This window comes from Jaculus jaculus, chromosome 5 (assembly GCF_020740685.1).
Source record: "Jaculus jaculus isolate mJacJac1 chromosome 5, mJacJac1.mat.Y.cur, whole genome shotgun sequence".
NCBI lineage: Eukaryota > Metazoa > Chordata > Mammalia > Rodentia > Dipodidae > Jaculus > Jaculus jaculus.
This window is the reverse complement of record NC_059106.1, coordinates 163,885,463-163,902,035: the sequence shown is the minus strand read 5'-3', so window position 1 is coordinate 163,902,035 and position 16,573 is coordinate 163,885,463. Positions and strand designations below refer to the sequence as shown.

The 16,573-nt window shown below is 46.7% G+C and overlaps 1 protein-coding gene across 1 annotated transcript in view; it reads right to left on the bottom strand.

The window, feature by feature from the left end:
* Window positions 1–16,573, bottom strand: part of Pcp4 (Purkinje cell protein 4) — a 64,748-nt gene that overhangs the window by 28,468 nt on the left and 19,707 nt on the right. The window contains exon 2 of the mRNA XM_045150695.1: window positions 7,502–7,553. Coding sequence (XP_045006630.1) covers window positions 7,502–7,553 — 52 coding nt within the window. The remainder of the gene's footprint in view (window positions 1–7,501; window positions 7,554–16,573) is intronic.

Sequence of the window (16,573 nt, the reverse complement as noted above, 5' to 3'; positions counted from 1 at the left end):
GAATGGGCACACCAGGGCCTCCAGACACTGCAAACAAACCCCACATGCATGCGCCCCCTTGTGCATCTAGCTAAGGTGGGTCCTGGGGAATCAAACCTGGGTCCTTTGGCTTTGCAGGCAAATGCCTTAACCGCTAAGCCATCCCCTCCAGCCCTAGCATACAGATTCTTGAGAGGACCAGCCATACAAAGCACTTCTCCTCCTCTTCCAGCCACTCTTGTTTCAATTTCTTTTTTACTCCGATTGCTTCAAGTAAGAAAAGAAAAGAATGAGAGAGAGAATCAAGAAATCCCACGTGGAGACCAAAGGTTTTTGATTTTCTACCTTGCATGTCACACGCATAGCAGGGATTGCAATCTATGGATTTGTGGCCTGAGCCTCCGGGCAGCCTTTGTTGCAGTAGCAGGGACAGATTTAAGGTTCCATGGCCTGGGAAACATCACACATCATGGAGACTGATAACCTCAGGGAGGTGAGATTTCCACAACCAGGTGCAGCTCATGAGTCTATCAGCAGCGTGCGGTGACAGGAGTCTTGACTCCCTGTTTTCTGTTGTTTCTGTCCCTTTCCAAGAGGCACAGCAGAGCGAGCTCTCCTGCCAACCACCGAGATGTGTGTGGAATTGGCATTCACCAGCGTGGTGTGGGATAGAACTCCCACCCACACACTTTCCAGACACCCTGCCCGCACCCCGGGCTGCCTGTGCCTCCCTGTCCCAGTCCCTGGCTTAAGGCTGGACATGTTGCCACAGGGCATGGGCTTGGTCACCTTTCTGAGCACAGCCTCTTCTTGCCCTTCCATGCCAGCCACCCCTTGGCATATAAGCGAGGTCACCCAGGTAGCACCTTCTGCCAATACTGCCCTTCTTTCCTGGGCACAAGAATAGACCCTCTATCACCCCCTTGACCCTGGAAACAGCATTGCTTCCTTCACATTTCAATGCCCATTCCCCCCCCACACATACACACACACACACACTCACTTGCACAGATCAATGAGTGACAGATTTAGCAGATCACAGGCACAATCTGCCCACATGGAGGTGTGGGTATTGACAACTCATCACGTAACCCTGAAGAGGAGGGAAGGCGATGTGCCCTCAGAAGACATACTTGAATTCTACTTTGTATTTGAAAAGTCGTACTCAGTTTAATGATAGTGTATATATCTGTCTATAAATGCAGGTCCTTTTCAGTCAACCTCTGTCTCCACCTACCTGACAGCAAAAAACTCTCTCCATATATATATATATATATATATATATATATATATATACATATATATATATGGAGAGAGAGAGAGAGAGAAAGAGAGTCTATTTCCTCCAAAGGTGAAATAAACTCACACTCCTATGGTTTGGATTTTATTCAAAATAGGAAGAGGATAGAACCTAGTGTTATGTTGCATCTCATTCTTTCATTTTATTAAATTTAATTTTTAATAGTTTTATTTTTATTTGAGAGTGACAGACAGAAAAAGAGAGAGAGAGAGAATGGGCATGTCAGGGCCTCCAGCCACTGCAAATGAACTCCAGATGCATGTGCCCCTTGTGCATCTGGCTTACGTGGGTCCTGGGGAATCAAGCCTCAAACCGGGGTCCTTAGGCTTCGCAGGCAAGCGCTTAACCGCTAAGACATCTCTCCAGCCCCTCATTTTATTAAATTTATTAAATTTTGCTGGTGTATATGGTGTATGTGCTATGTGTACAGTATGTGATGGTAATGTACGCAAGTGTATCCACCTGTGCGCTCACCGCAGGCGGGGTGCTGGCTAGAGCAGAGCATCAGACGTCCCACTCCGTCATTCCTCTTCCTCTCATATTTTGAGCCAGAGTCACTTACTGATACCAAAGCTTGCTGTGCTTTCTTCCTTTGCAGGCCTGGGGTTACAGGCATGCATGGCCACTCCCAGCTGCTTACGTAGGTTTGGGAGATTCGAACTCAGGTTGGGCTTACCCAGCTGCTTGCATGGGTTCTAGATTCAAACTAAGGTGGGTGATTCCAGACCCCCTCAGACCCTCATGTTTGTGCAGGAAGCCCCCTTAGCTGCTGGGCCACCTCTCCAGCATCTCTCTTACCTCTAATTCTTAACAACTTTATAATCATGGGAAATCTTACATTCTTTCAGCATTCCCCACAGCCTCTAGAAAGAGCTCAAGTCGCACGATGTTTTGCCCAAGGAGGAGACATGCCTTTCAGGGCCTGAGATTGTACAATGTCACTCAAAGAAACGACAGCCCCAAAGTGGTCCACAGGTGGCCTGGCACAGAGCTACACCTGGACCAGGGGATTCCTCTCTCGAGTCAGGCTGGTTTGTTTGCCACAAAGACAGAGCCATTTGGAAACAAATGCATCACGACTCAGTAAGTCATGAAAAATCCACTCCAGTTTTAGAAATTCAATTTCGCTTGGGTAAGCAGCAAGCCCATCAGGAGGTATATTATTCATAACCTTCCTTTGGATTGGAAGTGCCCCAGGAGCTGCTCCTTCTTGGCGTTCCTCTCCTTCCGAATGTCAATAAGCAAATCGAACCCTGAAGTCTCTCTGGGTGACCAGCGTCAAGACACATGGAACATCCAGAAAAATTAGTCTTGCAAAAAAATAAAAGTTGTGGTTGTGTCTAAATTGGTAATTAGCAATGAGTAACCTGGATTCGCATATTGAACTGTATCTACAAATGTGTTTGAATTTAACTTGGCTGCCTGCACCTGATTAGGAGACTTGTCACTGCAGCTATGAATTACTGTTTTACTCAAGTGGAAAGTTACTTCAAGAAACAATTAATTCCTGGGCCTGACTCAGCAGACAACATAGGCTCTCTGTTCATGCAGCCATGGAAATCTCTGGATCACCCGGGTTTCAACATACTTATGTATTTTATGATGTGTGTGTGTGTGTGTGTGTGTGTGTGTGTGTAAAATCTTATATTTCTTTTTTATAGTGTCAGATGTTTGGATCAAATGAAGCAAGAACTCTACCAACTAAACCATATCCCTAGTACATTTCGTGTGTGTGTGTGTGTGTGTGTGTGTGTGTGTGTGTGTGTGTGTGTGTGTTTATTTATTTTATTTATTTTCAGGCAGAGTGAGAGAATGAAAATGGGGACTTCAGGGCCTGTTGCCACTGCAAACGAATTCCCGACATGTAATTTTGTACATCTGGCTTTATGTAGATACTGTGGAATCGAACCCAGGCTGTACAAGCAAGTACCCATAACTGCTGATCCATCATCTCTCCAGCCCTCCCTCATATTTTTTTCCTTTGATTTTTCAAGGTAGGATCTTGCTCTAGCCCAGGCTGACCTGGAATGCAGTATGTAGTCTCAGGCTGGCCTCAAACTTATGGCAATTCTCCTACCTCTGCATCCCGAGTGCTAGGATTAAAGGTGGGCACCACCTTAGCCTCCCTCATATTTTTAAAAACTTTTTATAGTGTTTTATTTATTTGCATGGGGGGCACCAGAGCCTCATGTTATTGCAAATGAACTTGTGCTACCTTTTTGCATCTGGCTTATGTGGGTGGCGGGGGCCAGCAGGCTTTGCAACGCAAAGCATCTTTAACCACTTAGCCATCCCCCTCATATTTTTGATGCTGTAAATATTTCTGCGAAGTCTACAGCACTGAACTCAACTGGATTGATATATCATAAAAATGAGGAGGCCTTCTGGGGATTTACAGGCAGTATGTAATAGAGATATATCCTATTTCTCATCAATAAATACTATGATGCCAGCAACAGTGAGAATTACCAGAAAGCTGATTCCCAGCCAACGGACTTCTCAAGACAGTGTTTAATGTAACAAAATGGCTGTGTAGTCTAAGAACATAATTACTTTCTGAAGTTTTAATGCACCTGGCCTGTGTGTGTTGTGGCACAAATCATCTCATGACACCATAAGTCACTGTCAGTGCTGTCCTTGTTTTATCAGTTAAACACGAGACCTCAATTAACTTTACATCTGAAAGCATACCATGTCAGCTTACAGACACCAACAGAATTTGGGGGTGTTCATCCTAGGATGAAGCAACTGCTCTCTAACTCCCGTGACATTTTTGGTGTTCTGTACGCCACATGTCTGTTTCCCATGGGTCCCTGTTCCTCTAACACGTGCAGGCAACTTCCTTCAATATTAATAAGAAACATATATTAACATAATAGATCTCCCTAGAGTAAAACCAGTTGAATTTCAAGGCAAGATAATACTAAGGTAAAATGAAAATGCTAATAACCGAGAAATTTAAGAATAAGAAATTAAGCAACTTAGACTCTTTATGGAAATATGCTCTAACCTTCTTCTGAAACTTTCTGGCCCAGTCTTTCTTGAGCTGTTGTTGTGGACTTTTGACTTTTTTAAAGGCAAACCATCCACAAAGTTTGCTATTATAACAATGTGTCATAACATAGATATGATATGTTAAGTAGGTTTTACCTGAAATTAAGGTACAGGCTATTGGTAACAAGTAAAGTAGATACAGTACCATGAGCCTAGAATTATCAAATAACCTCCCATGCCCTTTTACCACCAAGAAGCAAATAGCACTTAATATCTAGGATTATGTAACGACAAGATTTATTCATAGCATCTTGAACTTTTCCATTTGATTAATTTTCATACCTCCAGAAAAGCCTCACTCTGTTTCCACTGGTGTGAGCCAGTTCTCAGCTGGAAGTAATGCCAGCATTTGAAGAGACGAAGATGCATCCTGCACAGGAGCGAGTCATTTCCCTGCATGCAAAGCACTGAGCATGAGGACACCCACGCCTGGGAAGCCGGTGTGCGGAGGCATGGGAGACGCGGTGCTGACCTGGCCACCACTGTGCCTGGTCCCGAGATCCCAGGCTGCTCAGCAATCAAGAGAGAACCATCCCTGGGGTGCCTACCTCCTCTGGGAACGTTGTTAAGCTTGCGATACACATGAATGAAATATAGTGGGATCATCAAAAGTATTATTCTGTGGTTAAACCTCAGCCTCTCACAAGCACAAAGTGGAATTTTCCAGAGGCTTCACATCATGGGATACTGCAAAAGGCTGAATGTGGAAGCAGGCAGGAAAACCCCCGGCCTGTTAGCAAGATGTCAACATGATGTGTAAAACACTGCCACACTTGTCACTAAATATATCTCATGCCTTGAAAATATAATTATTTTTCATAAAGAAAACTGTGTAGGTTAATATGAAGTAGGTTTATTACATTTTTAGCAAATTACACAGTAAACCTATACTTCTAATATAGGAATTATCAATAGAAAAACCAATACACACAGAAGTTCTTTAGGGGAGCTGGAGAGATGGCTTACCGCTTAAGCAGTTTGCCTGTGAAGCCAAAGGAACTCGGTTCAATTCCCCAGGACTCCCGTAAGTCAGATACACAAGGTGGCACATGCATCTGGAGTTCGTTTGCAGTGGCTAGAGGCCCTAACATGCCCATTGTGTGTGTGTGTGTGTGTGTGTGTGTGTTTCTACTTTTTTCTCTCTTCTGCTCTCTCAAATAAATAAATAAATAAAAATTTTAAAATATGTTCAAAAGGAAGTTCTTTGGCATCTTTGAGCACCGTTTGGTGTATGAGCCAGTATTATGATCTCTGTGTGCGTGTGTGTGTGTGTGTGTGTGTGTGTGTGTGTGTGTGTATGCCATGATGCATGTGTAGAGGTCAGAGGGCAGCTGTCCACATTGGTCCCCACCTCTCACTTCATTTTGAGGCAGCAATTTGTCTTCATCACTCATTTTTCCCAGACTAGCTGGTCTCCAACCTCCCAGAGATTCTCTGGCCTCAGCTTCCCATCTTGTTATAGATTTGCTGAGATTACAGAAGCCCACCACAGCTCCCAGATTTTTTCATGTGGGTTCTGGGGAACCTACAAACCCAGACACTTATGCTTGGGGCAAGCATCTTGTCCACTAAGCCATGTTCCCAGGCCCCTCTTCCCCACTATTACGAATGGAAAGTTGGGAAACCAACCCGATAAAGAATCTCTGAAAAGCCTTTAGACTGTCCGTCCCCAAGGCACTAAGGCTCTGAGGACCAATGGACGTGAGCTTCAGTGGACAGGTGGATGTGGATGTATGACCAAGAAGCTCAGTGCGGGTCCCAGGCACCCTGCGTTCAGGATGCTCCTCCACAGTGGGCACGCATCCTTTCTCGTTTTGAACCCTACACTTTCCACTTCCCCTCTGCGTTCTCCCTTACTCCCGCCTTTCTTTCTGACCTCCCCAACAGTGTCGCACATTCTCCCCAGGCCTGAACAGCAGACAGAAATGCTCTGGGCAGAAAGAGAAGTGCAGTTCAGCTTGGGGAACACCCTGTGTCCTTCCTGCTTGTCCTGCTCTGGTGACGTGAATATCTATGTAACTACACAGTAACCCCTCTCGTCCCAGAGCTCCCCACTCTGGCCCCGACCCCTAAGACCAAGACAGCAAAGAAGACGTCCTTGCTTTTGAATCCAGACTGTGCCCCGACACACCCTCACTGCAGAGAACACAGGGTCGCAGGCCACTGGAGACTGACATGAACCACGCTTTGATTGGTGGGTAAGCATACAGTGGGAGGCAGGAGGGATTTTTCCACAGAAGGTAACTTTTTTCTGTAAGTCATAAAAGTCAGGTGGAGGGAGATAGCTTTCTAGGTCAAGTTTCAAGCATGAAGACCTGAGTTCAAACTCTAGGACCCACATTAAAAAAGAAAAGAAAAGAAAAAGCTGGGCATGGTGGCACACACTGTAACCCCAACACACACACACACAACAAAAGAAGCAAGAACACGCACAATCTAGCATTCCAGAACCATGCTGTCGTCCTCACTATTTGGGAGGGGGTTCGTTATCATATGTTGTCTTCCAGCACTAAAGTTGGGGGCTGGGGTTGCTCCCAGCTCAATTTCCCTCACACGCACGTTTGACGCCCACAGCCCAGTGCCCCTGCACCAGTCTAGTTTCCCTCAAAATAAGGTGCCCGTTCCTGAAATTTAAGGTGGCGCCTGGAAATGCAGGCAACCAGTGCTCTGAACACCTCTACTTGCTGGGGAGCCCCTGCAGGAGAGGTGACACCCCTGCCATGCCACCACCACCCCTGGGACCAGCACTGGGTCCCTGGTGCTCAAAGGGTAGAAGTCAGGTTTCCTGCCCTCCTTCCAGGAGTACAGCACTTCACAGTTTTCAAAGCGCTGATCTCATTTGATCTCATTTTGTCTTCACAACAACCCCGGGTGGATTCTCACCAACACTAATGAAGAAAGCAGAGAACTATATTTGCATTGTAATTATCATGTCGCCCCAAACAGGAGTCCTGTGTTGGGAGGGAGACTGCTCTTGCCACTGCATTTGGCTTCCTTGGTTTTCTTTGGAACGCCAGACCACAGTGCTTGCTGTGAGTTCCTAAAAGCCTCTTCAGACCACAACGTAGGCTGCCAAAGTCATAAACAGACTTGATCTGGGGCCGCCACGTGCCCGCGGGGATGCGGATGGGGAAAGGGTCAGTAGCTGGACAGTATGGGTCATCTTACCATTTTCTCCTGATGTCTTATCTTTTCCATTGGTTGCCCCAGCACCTTGTCTCTAAAAAACAAATTAGAAAAAAGAAAGAAATTATCAGATGTATGTAGGATTGTGTTTGCCTCTTTCATAGACTCAAAGATCTCTCTTCCATCATATAGAGTCCTGTGTTACCTAGCACAGATGGTTAAAGCAGGGAGTAGTAAGACCAGAAAAGGACCTGCAGACACTGCCCACGGCCTCCCTTATCCAGGCCCACCGCTTGCTGAATGCAGCTCGGGAGTCACAAGGGAAGCCAGACAGTGATGGTTGTTGATCAAACATAACCTCATCAAAAATGAAAGAAACAGCCAAGGCTTTGTGCCAACTGTACGGGTGCCAAGGAAGGCCTTGTGATGCTGAATTCTCACAACAGGCACCAGATAGACACAAGGGCTTCATTTCGAAGACATGTTAATACCTAAATGACTCTTACGCCGATAGTTAGCATCCCTCTTGTTGCTGATCCACTTTCCTATCCTTGTCTACGCCGGTCCCCCACATGTGGCCAGTTTAACAAGAAGTACAAAGAATTAATAAGCTTCGTCTGTGGCCATATCACCCTAAACACACCAGATCTCATCTGATCTCGGAAGCTAAGCAGGGTCAGATCCGGTTAGTACTTGGGTGGGAGAATTATAAGGCTAGGTGTATGAATCTCTGAGGAGGATTCCCTGCCAGGTCTGGGATGCTGTGTAAGCTGCATCACAAATGTAACCAGAAAGCACAAAGCACATCTCTCCCAAGCCCAACATGACCCTTCTAGCTACTTTAGTCCATGGCGGGATGGGTGTTAAGTCAGTCAAAGTTTTTGGCCACTATCAGAAAAGATACTTGGATTTGAAAAGACCCAAAGATATCTTAACCACTCCCACTTGGAAAAGAAGGAAATGAGACAGGCGGGAAGCATAGCATGTCCAAGGTCGTGTCCAAGGTCACAGAGTTAGTGGATGGTTCCTGGCCCAGAGGGTGTTGTCTTGTGGGCATCATCATTGCGACATAACCACAGGAAAGAGGTCCTGGAAACAGAGCCAGGCACAACAAGGAAATGCCACCATAGGTGACCTTCACTATGAGATAATGGTGCCCTTAAAATTTACATGTGAGTCCAAAACTTCAGCCTAAAAACAATCCCCTATGGGAGGAACCTGTGCTCTAAATGCTCAACTTTGTCATGGGTAATTCCCAGGTCTTTAGTCAACCATGATTCCTGGCAGGTGGATTGTCCCGAACAATTTTGCATGGACGTTCTAGTTAGTGTAAGGAAGTAGAGTGAACCGTCTTGTCCACGCCTACTTCCCGGTGCAGATAAGATCCAGAATGCACAAGGTAGACTCCACATCCTAGCGGCCCACCCGGCCAGGGATGCTCATCTACATTGCACAAGGCAGGCACCCCCATCTCTGGCAGGAGCAGGGAGGAGAGGTAAGAAGTTGGAAAGGCCACAGAAACACTGTTCCCTTCTTCATATTTAATTTGGAACACCTCGAGTTTCCACAGTGCTAGATCATCCTGTGTTCCCGCACAAGCCGGAGGTCACAGTCCCCAGGCAGATGCCAGTTTCCCTACTAAGGTAACCCTCCATTACCTAAGGGAAACTGTAATACATATCGGCATGATTTTAATCAATTTCTCACCTCTAGCAGACCTGTAGGCACAAATGTCCTTTCTTCTCATCTGTCTTTATGCTTCCTCTCTCCTGTTACAGAGCTAAGTTTGTAGCACCTGATGGAAAACTAACTTCCACCGAGCCGGGCCAAGTCCGTGACATAATAGCAGACATCCTAGGTGGTGAAAACCTCCACTATCTAAACCCCTCCCTGAATATTCCATAGACAGTTCACAAAGAAGAAGAAAACCCTGCAGAATAAAAGGCGAGAGTTTTAGAGTAGAATAAAATGAAACTAAATGAAACTCAAGTGCAAAACAGACACGGCTCAGCCCATTGCCTCTGAATGCCTTCAGCATGAATACCTTCTAGATGCTGTGAATCCCACCTAGCTCCTTAAAAAGGGTCATTTTTTTTTTAGAAATGAGCACAGGGAAGAAAGGGGAGCATTCTGTCAGGATTTCTAAGGCAGGGTTTCATGCCATCCCTGAGCTGATGGAGACACAATGAAGCTCATGGGCGTGATGATGATGGCGTCTCAGATCAGAAAATACCCTGGCATGAAAAGACTAAGTCATTGAAAGCATCTTGGCTCAGAGTTCTCAAGGGAAAACTCAGGGCAGCAAGGGGTTAGCACACTGATCACATAGCAAGAGCATCAGAGCGAGGCTGTGCTGAAATAAGGGAACGTGTAGATGGATGAATGGGTCGGTAGATGAGTGGGTGGATGAAGACTGGCTGGCTGGCTGGATGGATTGATGGATGGATAATAGATGAATGAAGAGGTGGGCGGGTGGATTGATAGGTAAAATGGATGGATGGGTAGATATATGGATGGATGGTGGATAAATGGCTGGGTGGGTGAGTAAAAGAATGATGATATAAGTCATTCTCTGAATTGCAAGGAGGGGAAAGTTCTTTTTCATGAAGCGATAGGATCACACGTCCTGGTGGAAAGAGGCTGTCTCCTTTTTATCTCCACCTCACTTTCCTCTCAAGGTAAGGGGATGTCTGGCTCCTCCCTCCATCCTCCACCATCCCAAGTATGATGTCATTATCTTGAGACTCTGTGTTGCCCACGAGACAGAACCTGAAGAATATCATTTATCATAATTGGACTAATTAGACTGAGTGTTAAGGAACAATGGCACAATGACCTAACTTGAGAGCCGACCCTCTCGTGTAAGACTCTGGAGTCCTGAGGAGATCAGAAACCGTTCACGGGCATCATGAATCTCACCACTGTGCTACCCAGTTCAGACAGCCATGTAAGCTGAAGTATTAGCATATGCAGAGAGCAGCCAAAGCTCACAGTAGGAAATGCATGCCACCACAGAGGCCCTGTTCTCTCAGGGTAGAAAATACACCTTCGGAACTCTCCAGGAATCCATGTGCTGGTGCATGGCAGTGGCTCCACACACGTGCTTTTTGTTGCTGTTGTTTTATTTTGTTTTGTTTTTTGGGGTAGAGTCTCGCTCTAGCCCAGGCTGACCTAGAGTTCACTATGTTGTAGTCTCAGAGTGGCCTCGAACTCCCAGTGATCCTCCTGCCTCTGCCTCCCGAGGGCTGGGATTAAAGACATGTGCCACCAGGCCCGGCCCCACACTTTTTGACTGTCAGAATCTGCTTCTGTGTTTCCTGATGGTTTCAGAGAGTAAGTCGGCCACCACAGGCACAAAGAACAGAAGAGGCTGATGTCTGTGAGCTCTTGTTTATTCAGTTCTTCTAGAATCAAGAGGGTGATAGCCTTAGAGGCCAAAAAGGAGACTCCATTTCAACCACAACCACCTGTAGACCTCGTAATTCCACTCTCGGGAGAGTCCCACTGAGTCCCACCGTGAGTCTCACTCTCTGCTATTTGTCATGTTGCTCAGTGCATGTTGCAGTCAGGTTCACATTGCTGGCAGAAATCACCTGACCAAGAGCAGCTTTTGAGGAAATAAAATGGTTTATTTTGACTTACAGACTTGAAGGGAAGCTCCATGATGGTGGGGGAAAATGATAGCATGACCAGTGGCTGGACATCACCCCCTGGCCAACATAAGGTGGACAATAGCAACAGGAGAATGTGCCCAATACTGGCAAGGGGACACTGGCTATAATACCATAAGCCCGCCCCCAACAATACACTGCCTCCAGAAGACATTAATTCCCAAATCTCCATCAGCTGGGAACCTAGCATTCAGAGCTCCTAAGTTTATGGGGGACTCCTGAATCAAACCACCACAACGCAAGTTCAGGTCCTCCCCTGTCATCCCTAGTGCTACTGCACCTGGAAAACTTCCTCTCTGGGATCCTTCTAGCTCCTTGTCCTTACGGTCATGGCATCTTTTTCCATGCTCGTGCAAGCATCTAGGAGAATGTACATTCCCTTCCTCCTTCAGCCGTCTGAAACCAGTGCCTCTGACCTGGAAACCAGCACTCTGCCTGCCCTCGTGGCCTTCCTCCCTCTTTAAGCATGCTAAAGTGATGTCCTTGCTGCCATCCCCAGAGACTTCAAGAATTCAAGGGTCCTCTGTGGAATAGTGAATTATACTTGGATTTCCCTTTATCCTAATAAATAATAAAATAAAGGCTTCTAGGGTGCAGACACATTTCCAAAACAACCAATTTCCATGTTGACTTTACTTCCTGACTAGGGCACGTTAGACACCCAACTAAGGACCCAAGACATACGTGAGTTTTGGCATGTGTATATGGGTGTGGTGTGTGTGTGTATCCACATGCATGTGGGCACATGTGCTTTCAGGTGGGCATGTACGTGTGTGTATGTGTGTGTGTGTGTGTGTGTGTGTGTGTGTAGGCCAGAGGTTGGCTTCAGTGTTCTCAGTGTCTTCCTCCATCACTCCCACTTCTTTACTGAGCTAATGTCTCTTTCTTTACAAGAACCCAGAGCTCACAGACTCAGCTAGTCTCGTCAGCCAGACTGCCCCACGGATTCTCCGTCTCCACTTTCCAGGTATTCACGTGGGCACTGAGGATCTGGACTCTGGTCCTCACACTTGCACGCAGCAAATATGGTAACCACTGAGCCATCTCCCCAGCTCCAGCAATACATAATTTTGACAGCACTGCCTAAAAGCCATCTGTGGCTCTGGCCCGTGTTGGTGGTGGCCATGGGTCTATAAATTTTGCTGAGGGGCAATGGAAGAACACAGTTGACCTGGATAGAGCCACAGCTCTGGGTTCTCAATCCTTAGAGGCTTTCCCAGGGCTCAGAAGGGGAAGCTTCCTGCCTCACCGAACCTCACTAATAAAAACGCAACGTTTCATAATTGTATGAAACCTCAATTAAAAGGAACAATTGAGTATAACAGAAGACCCCTGTGCCTTTAAATGTTCCTTTGATCATCTACTATTTGCCAAGTGCCCATAAAAAGGCAGGAGAGGTATTCTAAAGCAGTAATTTCTAAAAGTAATTTTTCCTGACAGTCTCATTGCACCAAGATCTACAAGAAAGTAACAACCAAAAAAAAAGATGTCTTCGTCTAGGTTTCTCAGAAAGCACAGCCTGGGGAAAATGCTATTCAAGCTACAGCTTTGTTAGAGAAAGGCAATACTGGGGGGAAGGAGGTGGGAAGCTGGGGACAGAGGCACTGCTCCCAGGGTGCTTCAAGCTGGCATAGATCGGTGTGGGTCACGCTCAAGCAGGCTGTGTCTAAGGACAGCAGCAGTGTTATCCAGCACTGACTCTCATCGATCCAAGATGGTCCACGTCGCATCGATGTCCGATGCCTCTGAGCTGTGCAGTCTCACACCCAGCACATGCCCGGGATCCCCGTAGAAAGTCGGAGCAGAAGGTGGGGTTGAAGATGGGGGTGTGGGCTGGAGATGATGAGCTGGTGCCGTGCACCTGCCTGAACCCACACATGCAGAGCGGGCACCTTGAAGGTCCTCACCAGTAAGGCGTGCACACAAGCAGCATACAAACCTGGACGGATGATTTTACCCACCAGGTTTAATGATCCCTCCACAGTGGCTATCCCACTGGTTGAGCAGACTGCTCCAATTTTCAGTAAATAGCTGGCTCTGGGTCCATCACTCCCTGTCCTTTGAACTCAGAGTGGCTATTAAGACATGTCCTGTCACTTCTAAGTTATACCCAAGAGCACAGATATTGACAAGATCCAAGTCTTAACAATGTCTGCCTGAGTAGAAAATACCCCAAGCATCACTAACATACTCAGCAACAGCCTGGCAATGTCTCCTGGGCACCCCACTTGTACTTCCCATGAGCACAGTGGCTTAGTGACAGCTCAACCTCCTAGAAAACAGTGCAACACCACCCAGTGCTTGGAGTTGCCAGTCCCGCACAAGCTGAGCCTGGCCTTTGCCCCTGGCAGAAAATGTACAAGCACACCAAGAAACTCAGAGATCAAATAATACTTTGGTGCAATATTTGAGGAAAACATTAAGATGTGAAAGAAAAACAGAATTGGAATGACTAACATTTTCTTCTGTCTCAGGCTCCAGTAAGGCTCAACTCAACACAAGCATTCATGTTTCCTAAAGCAAATACAAGAGTCAAGGAATGCAATGGTCAGGCTTGAATGGGACGCCTAATCCACCTCCTCAAACACTCAGGGAGCCTCGTGGAGAAGAGCGGCAGAAAGAATGCAAGATCTTGGGCTGGAGAGATGGCTTAGTGGTTAAGCGCTTGCCTGTGAAGCCTAAGGACCCCGGTTCGAGGCTCGGTTCCCCAGGTCCCACGTTAGCCAGATGCACAAGGGGGCGCACGCGTCTGGAGTTCGTTTGCAGAGGCTGGAAGCCCTGGCGTGCCCATTCTCTCTCTCTCCCTCTATCTGCCTTTCTCTCTGTGTCTGTCGCTCTCAAATAAAAAAAAGAAAGAAAGAAAGAAAGAAAGAAAGAAAGAAAGAAAGAAAGAAAGAAAGAAAGAAGGAAAGATCTGGAGCACAGGGAAGAGTGCTGTGGAGCCCTGTCTCTGGACAGCTGTGAACTCACACCACGGCGGCTCCCTGCACAAGACTGAGCCCTTCAACAATTCCTCGTGAATGAGAGATGGGATCACGAGACTCCACTCCCTCCAGAGTAGCTAAGGACAGCTAAGGGTTGCTGCAAAGAGGAGGAGGAGGAGTCATGCTCATCAGTGGTGTAGCCACTTGTAAGCTGTCCATGACCCAGTAAATAATCTCCCACCCATGCTCATGAAATCAGCCTTAGTTTAACTTAATGGGTCCCAAAACATGGGATTAGCTGGGAAGAAAGATTTTAGTGACAGTGAGATGGGAGTAAGAAAGGGTAGGAGTTGATGAATGAGATCCAAATACATTATATACATGTACGAAATTGTCAAAAAGAAATGCCAGCTGGGCATGGTGGTGCATGCCTCTGATCCCAGCACTTGGGAGACAGAGGTAAGGGGATTACCATGAGTTCAAGGCTACCCTGATACTCCATAGTGAATTCCAGGTCAGCCTGGTCTAGAGCAAGACCCTACCTTGAAAAACCAAATAATAATAATAATTCCATAGTTCTAAGCATTATTATATATCTAGATATTCTATATCTAGGCATTATTATTATATCTAGAAAGTTATTCTAATACAGCACAGTTGTTGGAAACCTGTCATTGTACCCTGGACCATGGCTGTAGGTTAAGAATGGGTGTTGGGCTGGAGGAATGACTTAGTGGTTAAGGTGTCTGCCTGCAAAGCCAAAGAATCCAGGTTTGATTCCCCAGGACCCACGTAAGCCAGATGCACAAGGGACACACGCGCTCCTGTGGCACCCTGTGTGTTCTCCCGCAGAGGCCAGAGGAGGACATCAGGCATCTCTCTCCATCACTAGCCCACCTGTTTTTCCTTAAAATTGAGTCTCTTACTAATTCCAAAGTTGAAATTTTTTACATGAGCTCTGGTAATTTCCAGGTCTTTGCTTCCCACAGGTCTAGGTTTCCGAACCTGTATAGCTATGGCCAGCTGTTTATGCAGGTGCTGGGGAATCAAAACCAGGCAGCCTCAGACCTCTGGCCATGCAAGAAGCACACTTAACCATGGAGCCATCTCTCTAGACCCTCAATGTTTCTTTTGAAAAGCAGTTACTCAAACACAGTACATTCTCCAGTGCGAAAATCCATCGGTAGTGGACGCTGCCCGGTCCAGCGTCAGATAGGGGCCCAGCTGTGACCTGGGGAAGTCACGTTTCCAGAGTTAGCAGCTTATGCCTTCAATGAGCTGGACCACAAGCGACCCAGAAGAAAAGTATGCTCTCCGGCTTTGGCTGGCTCACAACCCGGATGGATGAAGGAGAATAAACCCATCACTCAATGCAGCGGGAAAAGCTGTGAACCAAAAACGACTAAGGTCAAGGGTCGGGGCGCAGGCTCCTAACTCACACGTGTTTCTGTCCAGAGCACATGTGAGCCACTGGCTCCCGCCAGCTATACAGTGACAGTCTCTGTTGCTACCACGCCCGGGAGGAATGACACTCATAGCTGACCCTGGTTGGCCACAGGTCAGAGATCTGGCCCTAGAGGTCTGCTCTCTTCTAACCCATCAGGGGGTGTTTCCCCAAGTGCCATCATCTGGGCTGTCCAATGCACAACTTCTGTGTGAAGCCAAAGAAAGTCCTTGTCCCCCAGTGCTCTGTTTCTGGCCTCTGCCTTCCGTCTTCTGTTGGTCCCCTTCTACCAAGCCATGGCAGGCTTTTCTCAGAGGAAGGAAAGAACCATCTATCTTGTTCTCCTGGTGGCTTGGAAGCTCTTGTATCAAGTACTGCTTCACAACATCCACCATCCCCCTGTGACGCATTTTTCTAAGTTGTATTTCTCCATGGAGCTGTCTTCCTTCTTGTTGTAAAATCCTGATATTCACATTTCTGATAGCTTTAGGCTTTCTAGCTCCCCTGCAATTGCAGCCTCTCAGCAAGACATTCCTCAGATGAGTCATAAATAAAGAAAAAAGCACAAGTCTGCATGTCATTGCCATGCACTGCGCTGAGACCATAAAGGTTCAGATAGTGCACTCGCTCACAGAATCAATATCCCGTCCAGGAGAAGCGTCCCCAATTATCCCAGCCCTTCGAAGCCCTTCTAAGACTTTCTCCCCTGCTCTCTTTCGATCGCTATGTTTACAAAGAAACAAAAAGACACGCTTCCATGGTATTACCTCTAATGTTTTATTGACGAAGGTTTGTGAGTCTCTTAGATGATCAGACTCTAAATGAACAGAGGAACAAAACCCACAGCGATCGCAAAGAGAAATAGAGCAACAGCTGGGCTGGCCAGTGGGTCACTGATGAGCGCTCAGGGCCACCATGATCATTAAGCAAGTGGCTTGTCGGGAACATCAAAGGCATGTCATTAAAGGTGCCTTCCAAACCAAGCACAGAATAGATTTAATTTCTTGCCCCTGATATTTTTAAATCATCTATAATTCTTCTAATAACATTCTAAAAATTGAGCATTAAGAGCTCG